The following is a 17,230-nucleotide window of genomic DNA, read 5'->3' on the forward strand; positions in this document are numbered from 1 at the left end:
GAAGGGTAAAGTGGAACAGCAGCCGCAAGTCTTTGTGTAATAGTTACTAGGTAAATGTAAGGGGAAGGTTTCCATCTCTCCATTACATAGCCCTACCAGCCCCCATGGCACTGTAAACATTAGATAGGTGTAGCAATATGGTGAAAATGGATAGGTGTAGCTACAAAATGGATAAAAAGATACATTTCCACTTACAGGCTCTTTCGTGGTTGGTAGTTAATTCCACCAATACAAAGTCCTATTGTCCTCATCCAAGCAAGAATCAAATACCCATACCATGTCTGAAAGTTAGATATGGAGGGGAAATATTAACTTGTGAAAAGTCTATTCTTATTCTTGACACAAGAGGGAGCACTTGCTTTGTTTTTTAATTATTTTATTTAACTAGGCGAATTACAGTTAGTGTGATATGTTACGAATTACAGTTGGCTATTGGATAAGCCGAAGCGTTTAGTTTAAATTCATACTAGTCCAAATAAACATTCGAAAACAATGCATTGAACAGATGATCATCATTAGAATTGTCAACAATAGTAATCTAGACTCACCTTCATCCTTTACCAATGTAAGCACCCACCTGTCCAAAGTCAAATAAATGTTTACTATGCATTCAATGTACAGCACACGTTTATCAAGAAAATTAAATCATACATTCATTTCACAATGCATTTATTTTTTTAGACATTTAAAAATAGTATTTACTAAACGTAAGCAGACAACACTGTGCATGGTTGCACTTATGTATACTTTTCTGTACTTAGACACCATAAATAAAAATCTATAAACATTGGTTCAGTAAAAATTCAGGTTTTCAAGATTATTTAAAACACAAAAAAATTGTATTTATACAACTTTTACAAAGCAAACCCCACATATCCAAATGTACATTCCAGTAAATAACCTCATAGCAAATACCGTCCCAAAACTAACAAAGTTTCTCTAAATTCTCATGTTCAAAGTGTTATCCATTAGCTTACTGTATAGATAAATTAGGCTTTACGTTAAATTAAACATATACATAATGCACATCAGAATTCATCACTCCATGCTACTGGGTCAAAAAATTAGAGTAAAAAAAATAATCCTTGTGATGCACTTTGAGCCAGGTAGCCTTCCATTTGGCACCTTGCGTAAGGACGTGACAAACTCGACAATAGATTTAAGAAGAGACCGTGAGACATTTGAACAGAATGACATACAATAATACAAAATAAGTAACAAAATAATAAGATGGGATCCAAGCTGACTTACCACAGTTCTTCATAACATCTTATGTTAAAGGTGACAGAAAAATGATTTAGTAGAATCCAAATTGTGGCTCCAACATTTGATATTCCTTCCACAAATAAAACATTTCTTATCCAATTACAGATTTCTACAAATTGTTTTCTCTGTAAAGGAGATTCAAAAGACAATGATAGGACAAAGTCAAGTCAAAACTCATTCGTGAGGACATGCAGAGAACAGGCATAAGTGACAGCCAAATGTATTCAAATCCCCATAGCCTAATCACCACGCCAGTATGAATTTCATTACGTAAACAGACCAAACCTGCCGAACTAAATGATATGGAAGTTTCACTAAATGGACTATGAGAAGCTTGGAACTACCTGAGAATTCCACACAAGCTCACACACAAGAGTTCCTTAAATGTGTAAATACACATGGATCCTCTGTGCAGTCTTCCATAACTATCCATCATATACCATAGGGGAATATTCAAATACATTATTTGTATTAATGGTAAACAGTAAAAATGCTTTTTCAAAATCTCAGCATGTAGTTTGTTGCCGGCCAGTCGCTGAACATGCAATAAAATCAGGTTAGATCCAACTTTCCTGCCGTTAAGAAACGGAAAAGAAATTCTCCACTTAAAATGCTTGAATGTGCTGTAGCATATTGAAACACGCTAACTCAAATAAAAAAGTTGGACTAGAAGAATATTCCTTTTATAGTCAACAAGGATAACATTTAGCTAGTGTCACACAAGTTAGTTAGTCTCTGTCACATCTTTCATTGATTTGTAAAGTAAATAACCAGTTCAGGTGCGTCACACCAGCTTTGAAAAACATCTATTGTTCCCTGTAGGCTAAATTACTTGCATGCAGGGGGAAATACTACTCCTTAATCAGAACATGATTGTAAGTGTGAATATTAAGAACAAAATGACAAACAGGCAAAACAAGTGGAGTCTACTGACACTTAAGCCTGATCCAGTAAGTCTGCCAATCCTGACCCTTCTACCAACATATTACACAGCTATTACCAGATCAGATACGACTTGATTAAATGACCGATGTAAATATGGAACAAAATGAATTAAAATAATATATGTTTTTGTCACATACACTGGATAGAGCAGTGAAATGTGTCGTTTCACATTAACCTCCAGAGGTACTACTATGGCTGACAAGGGCCTTGTTCAAGGACACAGACATATTTTTCCCCTTTTCGGATTGGGTATTCAAACCAGGAACCTTTCTGTACCTACAACTGATTATATACATTTTCATTCCTCCATCACTAGTTAAAGACAAACCAGAAAATATCATAAGGGCAAACGGTTTTATATGTATAGGACAAATGTTGCCAATCTCTGCAAAATATTTATGTAAAATGTTCATGCCTTCTGTGATAAAATTGGGGTCAATGTAACCTTGAGGACAAGCCTGATTCACAAGGCATTATGGGCATGGTAAACATTTCATGGTCTTTAACTGTATATCAAAGTTGTTAACTATTTATTTTTGAACTACGCTATTGTAGCTACAGTAACAATTATTCCCATGTTAGCGAACTCCCACAGAAAAAAAGAATAAGAACATCCCTTCCTTCGCAAGCAAACAAAAAACAAACAGATAGTTCACTCCAAAATCTAAATTTGTCAAACGAGTCCATGTTCCAAGCCATCTGTTTTGTAGATCCAGTGGTATGCATCAATCCAAAATTAACTGGAAAGATTGACACTATCTGCAACAGTTGACGAAGGACAAGGTTGGAAGTGGACAACATTTGGGGTCTGAAAACATCTGACAAACTTTGATTTTGACTTAACTATTCCTTTTTAAGTGTTCATATCAAAATAAATACAACACAAGGAGGTGAAGAGAATATGTTAGAGAACATGTTTGGGACAAAACGCTGGCCAACTCATGACTGATACTTCCCTCTCCGCCAATACGACAGCACTTGCCTTTCTTTTTGTTAGAGGTGGTTTAAGAATTCTGCTGGAAACAAATACAATATGTCCAATGGAGAAATCCACCAGCCTAAACCACATACTGGTGGTTGGAGGCACCATAGTTCATTGTGTAGGCCTGCCGGCTGTACTGGAAGTGGTCGGTCAACACGTTGCTTCGACCATACTGAATGTCTGAACCTTGGGAGAAAGGCACTGAACCATTGGGCTGTGTCTTGTCCAGTCCCAAATTGTCAAAGGACATCATGTCCTGCTTGGAGGAAGGCAGCAGCTTTTTCTTAGCTTCCTTGTTTGCGTCATATTTCGCCTGTTGGCAGTGAAGAGAAGGGAATAGCTTAGTGTAGCACATAAAAGGATAACAACAAAAATACACATTGATGTAAATTACTGTGTGATTTCCCAAAGTTAAATGTGGTATGTAAACTTTCCACAGTGAGTGGGGGTGGGTTTCAGAGCACGTGAGCACTGTACAGCGTGAGCCATGTCTACCTCATGGCCTCACATGTGAATCCTTAAAGAGATGTGTGGGGCTAAAGCTTAAGAGAGTGTGAACGACACTGAACGGGAGTACACAAAGAAGCGCTCTCGAGTAGGTGTACCAAAACATTCCAGGGCCATTTTCTACAGTTGGGTTACAAGTTTAACAGCTTCCAAAGCTGAATTAATTTCATATTGTTCTTCAACTGCAGTGTATGATATACCATTTTCTAGCTCTGAGTATACTTTTATTCCATGTAAAAAAAAAAACTTAAAAAAAACTTGAGGCAGTCAGTCACATTTGACATTTTAGTCATTTAGCAGACGCTCTTATCCAGAGCAATTTACTATTAGTGTATTCATCTTAAGATAGCAAGGTGAGTCAACCACAAAAACACAGTCGTAGTAAGTACATTGTTCCTCAAAGAAGTTATCAGCAAAGTAGGAAAAGACAAGTGCAAGGATATGTTCTTATTATATGTGGTTGTCTCATCTCGCTATCTTAAGATGAATGTATGTTGCTCTGGATAAGAGTGTCTGCTAAATTCTAAAAATGGAAAATGTCTTTACGGCTCCCATTGGAGCAACAGTTGAAGTTGGAAGTCTACAGTCGTGGCCAAAAGTTTTGAGAATGACACAAATATTAATTTCCAAAGTTCGCTGCTTCAGTGTCTTTAGATATTTTTGTCAGATATACTATGGAATACTGAAGTATAATTACAAGCATTTCATAAGTGTCAAAGGCTTTTATTGACAATTACATGAAGTTGATGCAAAGAGTCAATAGTTGCAGAATTGACCCTTCTTTTTCAAGACCTCTGCAATCTGCCCGGGCATGCTGTCAATTCACTTCTGGGCCACATCCTGACTGATGGCAGCTCATTCTTGCATAATCAATGCTTGGAGTTTGTCAGAATTCGTGGGGTTTTGTTTGTCCATCCGCCTCTTGATGATTGAGCACACGTTCTCAATGGGATTAAGTTCTGGGGAGTTTCCTGGCCATGGCCCCAAAATATCAATGTTTTGTTCCCCAGGCCACTTAGTTATCACTTTTGCCTTATGACAAGGTGCTCTGTCATGCTGGAAAAGGAATTGTTCGTCACCAAACTGTTCCTGGATGGTTGGGAGAAGTTGCTCTTGGAGGATGGGTTAGTATCTTTATTCATGGCTGTGTTCTTAAGCAAAATTGTGAGTGAGCCCACTCCCTTTGCCAAGAGGCAACCCCACACATGAATGGTCTCAGGATGCTTTACTATTGGCATGACACGGGACTGATGGTAGCGCTCACCTCGTCTTCTCTGGACAATATTTTTTTCCGGATGCCCCAAACAATCAGAAAGGCGATTCAGAGAAAATGACTTTACCCCAGTCCTCAGCAGTCCAATGCCTGTACCTTTTGCAGAACATCAGTCTGTCCCTGATGTTTTTCCTGGAGAGAAGTGGCTTCTTTGCTGCCCTTCTTGACACAAGGCCATCCTCCAAAAGTCATCGCCTCACTGAGCATGCAGATGCACTCACACCTGCCTGCTGCCATTCCTGAGCAAGCTCTGTACTGGTGGTGCCCCGATCCCGCAGCTGAATCAACTTTAGGAGATGGTCCTGGCGCTTGCTGGACTTTCTTGGGCACCCTGAAGCCTTCTTCACAACAATTGAACCGCTCTCCTTGAAGTTCTTCATGATCTGATAAATGGTTGATTTAGGTGCAATCTTACTGGCAGCAATATCCTTGCCTGTGAAGGCCTTTTTGTGCAAAGCAATGATGATGGCACGTGTTTCCTTGCAGATAACCATGGTTGACAGAGGAAGAACAATGATTCCAAGCACCACCCTCCTTTTGAAGCTTCCAGTCTGTTATTCAAACTCAAACTGCTGAAATGCAGTGGAAATGTTTTTTTGCGAGGGACTTTGCAATGAATTGCAATTCATCTGATCACTCTTCACAACATTCTGGAGTATATGCAAATTGCCATCATACAAACTGAGGCAGCAGACTTGGTGAAAATGAATATGCGTGTCATTCTCAACTTTTGGCCACGACTGTACATACACCGTAGTCAAATACATTTAAAGTCAGTTTCACAATTCCTGACATTTAATCCTAGTAAAAATTCCCTGTCTTAGGTCAGTTAGGATCACCACTTCATTTTAAGAATGTGAAATGTCACAATAAAAGTAGAGAGAACGATTTATTTCAGATTTGATTTCTTTTATCGCATTCCCAGTGGGTCAAAACTTTACATACACTCAATTAGTATTTGGTAGCATTGCGTTTAAATTGTTTTAACTTGGGTCAAACGTTCCAGGTAGCCTTTCACAAGCTTCCCACAATACGTTGGGTGAATTTTGGCCCGTTCCTCCTGACAAAGCTGGTGTAACAGAGTCAGGTTTGCAGGCCTCCTTTGCACACACACGCTTTTTCAGTTCAGCCCACACAATTTCTATAGGATTTGAAGTCCGGGCTTTGTTATAGCCACTCCAATACCTTGACTTTGTTGTCCTTAAGCCATTTTCCAAGCTTGGGGTCATTGTCCAATTTGGAAGACCCGTTTGCGACTAAGCTTTAACTTCCTGACTGATGTCTTGAGATGTGGATATATTGAAGCAACAACTTTCCTCCCTCGTGATGCCATCTATTTTGTGAAGTGCACCAGTCCCTCCTGCAGCAAAGCACGCCCACAACATGCTGCTGCCACCCCCATGCTTCACGGTTGGGATGGTGTTCTTCGGCTTGCAAGCCTCCCCCTTTTCCTCCAAACGTAACGATGGTCATTATGGCCAAACAGTTCTATTTTTGTTTCATCAGACCAGAGGACATTCCTCCAAAAAGTACGATCCTTGTCCCCATGGGCAGTTGCAAACCATAGTCTGGCTTTTTTTATGCCAGTTTTGGAGCAGTAGTTCTGTCCTTGCTGAGTGGCCATTCAGGTTATATCGATATAGGATTCATTTTACTGTGGATATTGATACTTTTGTACCCGTTTCCTCCAGCATCTTCACAAGGTCCTTTGCTGTTGTTCTGGGATTGATTTGCACTTTTCACACCAAAGTACGTTCATCTCTAGGAGACAGAACGCATCTCCTCCTGAGCGGTATCATGGCTGCGTGGTCCCATGGTGTTTATACTTGTTCATCTGTACAAACGACAGTACGCGTGGTACCTTCAGGCTTATGGAAATTGCTCCAAGGATGAACCAGGCTTGGAGGTCTACAATGTTTTTTCTGAGGTCTTGGATGATTTCTTTTGATTTTCCAATGATGTCAAGCGAAGAGGCACTGAGTTTGAAGGTAGGCCTTGAAATTCATCCACAGGTACATCTCCAATTGACTCAAATTATGTCAATTAGCCTATCAGAAGCTTCTAAAGCCATGACATCATTTTCCAAGCTGTTTAAAGGCAGTCAACTTAGTGTATGTAAACTTCTGACCCACTGGAATTGTGATACAGTGAATTATATGTGAAATAATCTTTCTGTAAACAATTGTTGGAAAAATTACTTTTGTTATGCAAAAAGTAGATATCCTAACCGACTTAACTATAGTTTGTTAACAAGAAATTTGTGGAGTGGTTGAAAAACGAGTTTTAATGACTCCAACATAAGTGTATGTAAACTTCCGACTTCAACTGTATATTATACACCTGCATGCTGAATGCTGAGTTTGATATAATTGTTAATCTATTTCATGAACTAACTTGAATTAGTTGTTGGTGGCCAAAGTGTTGGAAAATTTCAGATAAAATTACAGATGTCTTATACTATTTCAAGAGATTATGTTTTAGACGTTTTCGAAAGAAGGACAAGAGTCCTTCCCACTCGCATTTCTCTTTTTTCTTACTAGCACTGATTTAGCAAACAGTGAATATTATATTAACTTGCAATAATTGTGAAAGTGGTTGTTTTACACATTTTAGTTGAATGCAGTGATTGTAATGACTGGATAACAGCGTCTGCTAAATCACTAAAATGTAAATGTAAGCATGTCAAAGAGACTCACCTTGTTGTACAGGAAGACGCCCACTATTGCCGTCATCATGCCCATGATGTTGGTGGAGCTGACGGGGTTGCGTAGCATTAGGAGCGATATGCTGATGACCATGATCCTCTTGGTGGCGTTGGCCACGGCGTAGCTCAGCGGGCTGATCAGGTTGAGGACACTGAAGGCGATGACATTCTGGGCAAAGTTACAGAAGCCGCTGACCAGGAGGAGGAGAAAGGTGCCTGTCCATTCAGACATGCCCGTCTGGAAGGGTTATGCAGAGGAGGGAGAGGGAGTGATTACTTGGATATTTGGAGAGAACAATGGATTTAGTCATGACTTTCTAGGAAAAGAGAACGTATCCAGGTTGTAGTCTCAATGGGACAATTGAATAAAAGGCAACCGGATATTAAAGATTTTTTGGGTGTGGAGGTTAATTTAGTATTACTTATTTTTTTATTTCACCAGATAGGTCAGTTGAGAACAAGTTCTCATTTACAACTGTGACCTGGCCAAGATAAAGCAAAGCAGTGCGACAAACAACAACAGAGTTACACCTGGACTAAACAAATGGAATGGAATAAATGGAATGGAGTCAAACGTATGTTTGACTCCGTTCCAATATTCCCTTCCAGCCATTACAATGAGTCTGTCCTCCTATAGCTCCTCTCACCAGCCTCCTCTGGCACCCAGTATATGACATTCCTGTGGACTTGTGTATGTTAAATATATCATATGTATGGCACACACACACTACCAGTAGATGAAACACATCATATAAGCTCATAAGCCGGACAACAAAAGATCACATTATTTGACGCGTAACATACATGAACCTGCGCATACACTTGACAAAACTGAAGCACGTATTATTTAAACTCACAAAATCCCCCTCAACCAAAAATGAGGAGAGGTCCACCAGAACCCATGTAGGCACCATGAAGAAAACAGCATTGAAGCCCAGTATGTTGAGAAGTCTCAGGTGGTGGATCCTTGTGTCCCGCAGCACCTAAAAAGCAATGAATATTAATTCATAGCTTTGTCATTTCTTAGGCCAGCCATTTCAGAAAACAGTTGTGTGTTTACCTTGGAAATCAGTGGGCAGCGAAATATATCAAGGTTACGCAAAGACACATTGTTATAAATTGAGAGGGCACAAATTTCTTGTTCGTTGAATGCTTTGGTTTTCTTCATTAACAGCATGATAGACAGGTAATATAATCACAGTTGGTAATCAACAAGACATGGTTGTTAAACTCTTAACACTACAAATCATTTCACAATAATGTAACTGCAGGGTTAGTAATATCAAAAGTAATTCTAGCACTTGTCAGTTTTCATAAAACAGCATTTAACCAAGTAATAATGTCCAATGGAGGAAATATGTTTTCCTCAAATATTAGTTGAAGGGAGGCCACATCAGCATAGTATAGGACACTACCCATACTGCACATCGACAGTATGTAAAGAACAAATACATTGAAAAGATTCACAAGGCTTCACACTTGAAACCCTTGAGTTTTCATGTTTAGTATGAGTGCTGTCTACTATATCTACACTTGAATATTGCAAGGAATGCTTTTACAGTGTGAATGATCCATTCCTTCAAATGGCAATACAGTATTCTATTAAATAAAACAGCTTGAGTTTATTCTTCAACCATTACCCAAACACATAGGTAATTTAAAATGTCCACCAAAGTTCAAAATGTGCTCTCCGGCTATACTTTTATCCATCATCTAACAACACATAAATAACAGTATTTTTGAAAGAGTGCAGACTGGTAAGATGTACCTTTTTGGAGAAGATGTTTTGCAGAGAGAAGCAGAGTGTGGCAGCCAGGGCACTGACTAACCCAGATACATCAAAGGACATTTCTGTCATCGTGGCCAGAAGCACTCCTCCGATGATGGGGATGAGAGATACGTACACCTGAGACAGGCACAAGACAGGAGTGCAAAAGAGAAAGGGTTATACTTTATTTGGATAGTCCAGATTTTCCATCTGTAGATGCTATACAGATTGATAAAATATCAACAAACGATCTGTTGATAAGCAACTGCTTGCTAAGGTTACGGTTAAGGTACTTTTCGAATAAGGGTTAAGGTTGGGGCTAGGGATAAGGTCATGGTTAGTAGATAGTCTGAAGTCCATCTGTAGATGCTCTATCCAAATAACGAGTTACTAGGCCAAAGTCAGCAGGATATTCCTAATCATGGAGGAGTCTCAAAGTACAGTTGAAAAAAAGATGGCCATCCATACACATGGTTGTTTTGCTAATTTGTTTTGGGACATGTCACATTTGCCCAACCTCTAAATGCCTATGACACATAAATAGCTTTGTTATTGCGGAACACTACTAAAGCCCCTGCAGTGTTAACATGATGTAAGAAGCGGGGTACATTTTCTGTAAATGCACCTGCATACAGGCTCATATTGTGCCATGTCACCATTGCATGGACAAAATATCTTCCAAAGCAGCTTTATGTACAATTTTCTGAGTTACTCACTTTTGTTGTTTGCTTCTCCTTCATGATAATCCTTGATAACAACACAACCCATATTGGCATTGTGGCTTTGACTGTGGGGTTAAAAGAAACAAAGAATGTCAGATTGGAAAATGGATAAAAAGATCCCATTTAGTGCATGAATTGAGGACATTATGAATTGAGGACATTACATTACATTTACATTTAAGTCATTTAGCAGACGCTCTTATCCAGAGCGACTTACAAATTGGTGCATTCACCTTATGACATCCAGTGGAACAGCCACTTTACAATAGTGCATCTAAATCTTTTAAGGGGGGGGGGGGTGAGAAGGATTACTTATCCTATCCTAGGTATTCCTTAAAGAGGTGGGGTTTCAGGTGTCTCCGGAAGGACACTGGCTTGAGTGGAACAGGTATTGATTGGAAAGGTAAGGAGCATGACTTGAGATACAGTGGTTTAAAGACTTAGTTGCCCATGCAACTGTGCCTCACACCTACAGTTTAAGTTTCATTGTGTATTGTGCGTCACAGACACACCCCTAGTAACAACAAACGTGTTACTTTGCATATTGTATCATCACGCCATAGCTTGACGTGTCAGTTAGTGAGGTTGAGACAGCAATGAGTTAGTTACACTGTATGGGTGCTGACGTGCAACATTGGGTACCTAACTAATTAGGAAGTAAAGGGCATAACACATAGGGATTGACATTAAGTGTTATCGGGGGGCAAGTGAACTGAGCAGTCAGGAAACAGTAATTGGGCAGGTGGAATTTAATGCAAAGATTTCCAGTACCGTAAACAGATAATTCTGGTTCCTCCCAGTTTTTTAGGTGAAAGACAAGTAATGGCATTTCCGTGTGTAAACTACTTCTACATTTTCAATCAAGTGACCATAATCTTCAGTTAACCAAGAAATACTCCTGTCTTGCCCGATGGGCTAGTGCTGTTCAGACCTCAATGCCAATCCCTGACACAGTACCTTGAAGTTCTGCTTTCTCATAGTAATGACAGCACAATTCAAATACTCATTGTGAATAATCATACTTTACACTTTCATTTAGAGGTGACAAACTGCAGTCACACACTCCCCTATAGGCTGTCGCAGGTATTAGTAGGCTTAGTACGCTGTAGTTGTAACCATGGACGTCATACATGACAGGCAAGAATGCATCATAAGGAGTAACACAACATAAAACCTATTGTGAGCAGAAAAACGATGGTTAACGCACAGGTCTAACCGGGTCTAACCGTTTACTTAATGATCAACGGAGATCCAGCCTTACTGTTATTTGCCACTGAATGAGACAACTGTAGTGGCGCAGCAGTCTAAGGCACTGCATCTCAGTGCTACAGACACCCTGGTTCGAATCCAGGCTGTATCACATCCGGCCGTAATTGGAGTCCCATAGGGCGCAGCACAATTGGCCCAGCGTCGTCCGGGTTTGGCCGGTGTAGCTCGTCATTGTAAAGAATAATTTGTTCTCAACTGACTTGCCTAAATAAATAATGGTTAAATAAAAGTAACATTACAATTTTAGGCACTGGCTAGGTGGGGCCCTCCCCCAAACAAATAGGTATTCAAATAACCCAGTATGTCGCAAGTTCCTCGGTTAAACGGAATGTGGTTAATACAGTCCCATGCAAAGGCAGCCAATTCACTTAAAGCTTGCCTAAATTGTCCAGCACAAGACACCAATTCATTGAAGTTGATGTTAGCAAGGTAACGCTAGCTAGCATTCCATGTTGCTAGTTAGAATACCAAGCAATGCTTCTGCGCTAGCTAGCCTAATTCGGAGTTCTTGCAATGCTTACCAGTGTGTGCGTAGGAAACCGGTACCTTCCATATACTGAAGTGGGCCGACACAGATGCGAAGTATTTTCCAAAAGCTAAAGGGATAATATACCATTTGAAGTATCTAGTTGGTATTTCTGTTTTGGGGACACCCCATGCTCGCAACAGCGGTGGAAGGAAGACGACGATTGAGAATATATGAAAAAGCGAAACTGTGACAGGATAAGGGAACCCATTTAGAATAATTTTGTTAACTACGTTGCCTCCCGAACTAACAGTATACCAACAGAAACAGAGTAAAGCTATCCGGACCCCTTCCTTGACTGGGGGACGCTCCACCGCAGCCATCTTCCACTTCGGAGTCACCGGCGGCAGTGTGTGGCAGCAAGGCCAGCAGTGTGAGACGTGGAGAAGCTACTATGCCGCGTTCCAGACAAGTCGGAAACTCGGAATCCCCGAGTTAACATTTGCGTACATTTTTTTGTAGAGCTTCCTTTTGGTTCATTCTGATAAATTACAAGTGGAGAAACTCGGAGCATGAACTTTATATAACAAGATTCCATGTCGGAAAGTTCCGAGTTGTCATGAATGCGGCAGTATGTACAATCCCATAGATGTATTGCTAATTGCGTCACTTCCTGCAATCAAACCGCCTCCAAAGATGATGATTGCACCGGTTTTGCACTACCCAGACAGTTGCACCGGTTTTGACTAGATAGAATACCGGTTATGTCAGAATGGACTTTTCGTAGCAGCCGCAGGTTAGGATAATTAGGTTAAGGCTAGGAAAAGGGTTAGTTAAAAAGCTAAACAAAAGTCAACCTTAGAGGTCAATATGGCAATCTGTATCCCATCATTGTGGAATGAAGGCTGAGACAATGGTTCCGTGTCACTTCATTGACTGTGCAATCGAGCACCAGATTGCTATGACTTATCCTCATTTGTTTGTTGATATTTGTTAATACATTTATTTAAAAAAAGATTGTCATGATGTGCTTAGCTGATAAATAAAATACCTATCCAGGCGTTGTAAGATCTGTGGTCCTTCTGTAGCTCAGTTGGCAGAGCATGGCGCTTGTCACGCCAGGGTAAGGGTAGTGGGTTCGATTCCCGGGACCACCCATACGTAGAATGAGACTGTAAGTTGCTTTGGATAAAAGCGTCTGCTAAATGGCATATATTATTATTATTATTTTTATTATCTGACAGTCGTCAGCAACGTCTGAGCAGAGGAACGCGCCCTCAGTATGTTGGTACAGCAGAGGTCCCACATAATTTACACATTGTTCTGATTGATCAAAAGACCAATTATTTAAAATATATATATCAGAATTGGGCTTCCTGTGTAAATGCAGCCGACAGGTTTTAGTTTTATCTTTCAATTAAGCCCCTTCCACGTTGAATCGTGTTTTCAGTTCATTTCAGTTCATTTGATTGTGCAAAACAAACATCGTTTATGTCTGGCTGTCATACCAATTTTTACTATTAAAGAAATCTACAGTGTTGTAGATATTTACAGAATAAATAAAAAATATATTTATTTTGCACACTGTTTTTATAGGTCAAACAGACATTTCCACCTGCAGTGCAGAGCGATAGTAGATCCTCCCCCAGAGGGCGTTCTATACTAGGGACTCAGAAATAGAAACTTGAGAAATGATCAAAAAATGTCATCTGGATAGCGCATTGAAGTCCAATGTATGTTGTAGGCTACTTTGAGAAAGACGGGCTCAAAAGAGAGTTAATTTAACTGCTTACAATGTGGATATTGAGTTTAAAATTCGAGCCATTGTTGATGCGCTCGTCTGGCCTGAGATGTTTGCAACAAGATACAGTTATATCGAAAGAATACTATAGGTTGGAACGCCGTTTGGGTTTTGTCATGTCAAATAACACAGTTATAATATAGAATGTTGTGTGTTCTGAATGTACACGTGCAAGCCAAGCGCAACCACTACTATCAGTAACAATGTCAAAGCTGTACAAAAAAGTCTGCAAACACCGGCGATGACAAATCGTTCATCGCCGGTGTTTACAATACCGCTTAACCCGGCATGTACACGTTAAATGACCGCTTATTGTGATTCGCTTGTGGGCGTGCTGGCAGTATTTTGACCGTGCGTCAAAAATTCAGGTCTTATTCGTAAGTAAATAGTTCAATAGTAATATCCTCTGAAACGCTCTGGTGACAAACTTTGCTACCCTGTTTCCAATTGTTGACATGGCTGGGAGAACCTATTCAAGTAAGTATATATATGTCGAAAATGTTAAATTATGCATTATTAGCTAACTAGCTACAGTGCAGGCTAACTTAATTGAGCAAGCTAACGTTAGCTATCTAGCCAACTTCACATACTCTATAGATAGCTAGCTAAGTTAATTACATTTCACCAGCTACCTAACTTCATATTAGTTACCTTGATGTATTTATCATCGTAAAAAACAAACTCCAAATGCATTTGTAGCTAGCAGCCCCAACTGTCAAAGTAAGAAAGTAGGCTATTCTGGATAGGACAGGTACTTGTGTAGTTCCTGTCCCTAGAAGTGAGGACGGAGATAATAGTAACATAACATTCAGTGCGTTGAAATTTGAGTATAATGAAGTCTTGTGAGGTTTTCTGTTCTCGGATAAAGAGCTATGAAAGCCTGTCTACATATGAAGAGCAGTGGTTCTCAGTGCTGGGTACTCAAAGAAGTGCACATTTATTTTTAGCCTTAGCACTGCACAGCTGATTCAAATGATCAATTCTTCAAGTGGTATTTATGTATTCATTTGTGATGCTATCCTTGATATGATCCTGTAATTGTCACATGCTACACGTGTGCCCATGCATCTGTAGCAGTGTGATGTTATTCCCCTAGATGATGCACCAAATTGCACACAAGGACCAATTCAAATAGGCCAGGTCTAGAGGGGATGTTAATAATTTGATAATAATAATAATTCAGTGTATTTAAAAAAATAATAATAATTACAGCTGCATAGCTAATGTTTTTATTTGGTGTACAAACACTTTTTCATATCAATATTGTACATGTGATTGTAAAAGTTTTGTATATTTTTGTTTGGTCCATCGCGGGTTACCTGTATTTCCTTACCCCCTTATTGTTTTCTTTTGCCTGACCTTCAGCTGGTAAGGTATGTTTTCCTTGGCTCCGAAATAGTTTAATATAAAACCGTCATAATGTTTCACAATGGACTGTTAGGCTACCATAAGTTTGTTACAATGTGGATAATATAAAGATTTATGTTAACAAGTATCACAAAGCTCGCTAACTAGGGTTTCTATTGTAACTTGTGAGTACTTGGGACAGTGTTTGAGTGAGTGTCCATGTGCTTGTGCAGGTGCCTGAGAGCTAGGACCACGCCAAGGGTTAACATAATGTGTGTTGTCCCTTCGTGTGCAGGGCAAATAAAAATAATTCAACTAGCAGACCTGCAGTTGTGGCAGCGTCCTAATTAAAGTACACAAAGCAGAATGAACCACACTACACATCTATCTATCCAATGTTATAAGGGATATTATACTTTAGTCATCTACAATGAACTGGTGATGTAAAAGTCTAATTACATTGTCTTCCATATTCTTACAGATACCTTGTAACTGGAGATATCTTCAAAACAATTACCTAGTTAACGTGTAGGGCACTGCAAGGTTGGGTCACCAGGGACTGCCTCCTGGAGGAATTCAGGTGTGTGAAGGCTACCTGTGTCCTGCATAACTTCATGAGGATGGACACGAGGACCAGGAGGGGATCTGCAGCTCGCCGCCATGTGCCAGAGGGGAAGTCTGCTGCTCTGCAGGATGTTTCAAGGATGGGGTCCAACAACGCAGCAAAAGAGGCAATCTGTGTGCGGGAGATCTTCACCTCCTACTTCCACTAAGAGGGTGCTGTTCCCTGACAATGCCATAGACTACACTATGCACAACCAAAGGCTCTTTTAATAGCCATTCACATTGCAATAAGAGTATTCTTCCATTTACTTAGCTATGTCAACTGCAGTTATTCAATTCCCACTTTCTCTCCCTTTGATTTCAACTTCTCAGGTAATGGTGCTGTTTAGGTAAGTGTGTGATGCCTGTACAAAAACAAAACCGGCTATTTTAAATCAACCATATTGAAAAAATGTAGAACAATTAGACACCCTATAGCCCAAACGCATGTATCAATCTGATTGATGAATTGTGTTGTGCAGTAAGCAAGCTCAGGTATATAACTGGCTCCTTCCACCTTCAAAAAATAGGCGAGGCCAACCATGGAGAATAGTAAGACACTTCATTATTTCTATAACTACGCTATATTGTTTGTCCTCGTGTGTCCGTTCATGTTTTTCAGCATAAAGTACTCTGTAGCCACTTGGTGTGGACACCAGGTGAGGCCACAAATTCCTATTGAACACTGTCTCTAACTACCTTATTTTCTCAATAAGTCTTTCTCCTTCACTTCATCCCTCTCTTCTTCCTAAATCCTCTAGGTTATATCAGCTATGTAGGTGAACCCCTCCCGCATCTGACTTGGCTACATAGAGGGCACAGCATGGCGAGGTCACTTGGTCAGGTCAACAGGAAGTATTATTACAGAGATGCAGTAGTCCCAGAGTTAATTATCGAAGATCAGTTTTGCATTTCACTTCCTGGTGATTGATGATTAACAATGTTTGAATAAAAAAATTAAAACAAGGCTTAAACATGCTCTCTCTCTCTCTCCATCTGGCTCGTCTGCAGATATATTTTGACATGAGAGGATGCCAACCCCTGGTCCCATCATTGCCACCTTACCCGCTCTTAAGATAACCTTCGGGCTGACTAGAAACACTGTAATTTTGATGAACTGAGAGAATATTTGGGTAGCACTGATTCATTAATCATATGCTGCATTCCCTGCTCTTTCCCTTTTATGCCTCTTCCTCTGTTTTTATAATGCACAACAGATGTGCATTGAAGTACAGATTGAACTTGTATTTATATTACAATTATATTTAATGCATGTGTTTATAACACTTTGATAATGAACTTCTTTCAATAAAGCATTTCACATTCTCTACTGGTTGAAATTAAGTCTCATTTAATGAAATACTATACCTATCCCGTGTTTATCAAATCAATGCAGATGAAGGGCATTAGATATTGAGATGAATGGGTTTTAGAGTACAAGTTACAAATCAGCCTTTAACTAGTTAAATCCTGTTTCTAGTCTTAGTTACAATGTGTAACCATTGATGTCCCAGAACCAAGATTGGTAAACACTGTTGAAGTGTATAATTGTAATACATACATGCAGACACACATCA

General features: G+C 39.7%; 1 protein-coding gene across 1 annotated transcript; it reads right to left on the bottom strand.

Annotated features, from left to right (window-relative positions):
- Nucleotides 1-652: 652 nt before the first annotated feature.
- On the bottom strand, nt 653-12,573 carry slc35e1 (solute carrier family 35 member E1). Its single transcript, XM_035798967.2, has 6 exons — nt 11,958-12,573; nt 10,162-10,232; nt 9,446-9,583; nt 8,535-8,660; nt 7,670-7,915; nt 653-3,506 (listed from the first exon to the last, which is right to left on the bottom strand). The coding sequence occupies exons 1-6, from the start codon at nt 12,283-12,285 to the stop codon at nt 3,270-3,272; spliced, it is 1,146 nt and encodes a 381-aa protein (XP_035654860.1). The 5' UTR covers nt 12,286-12,573; the 3' UTR covers nt 653-3,269.
- Nucleotides 12,574-17,230: the final 4,657 nt, after the last annotated feature.

Source organism: Oncorhynchus keta, chromosome 22, assembly GCF_023373465.1.
Source record: "Oncorhynchus keta strain PuntledgeMale-10-30-2019 chromosome 22, Oket_V2, whole genome shotgun sequence".
Lineage (NCBI taxonomy): Eukaryota > Metazoa > Chordata > Actinopteri > Salmoniformes > Salmonidae > Oncorhynchus > Oncorhynchus keta.

What these genes read in the sequence shown, in the direction of transcription:
- slc35e1 (XM_035798967.2), bottom strand. Translation starts at nt 12,285, where the DNA reads ATGGCTGCGGTGGAGCGTCCCCCAGTCAAGGAAGGGGTCCGGATAGCT. An exon ending in AGGAGAAGCAAACAACAAAA is followed by an intron (nt 9,584 to 10,161) that starts GTGAGTAACTCA and finishes TGCCTGTCTCAG; the next exon opens with GTGTACGTATCTCTCATCCC. An exon ending in TTTTGGTTGAGGGGGATTTT is followed by an intron (nt 7,916 to 8,534) that starts GTGAGTTTAAAT and finishes TAACCCTTCCAG; the next exon opens with ACGGGCATGTCTGAATGGAC.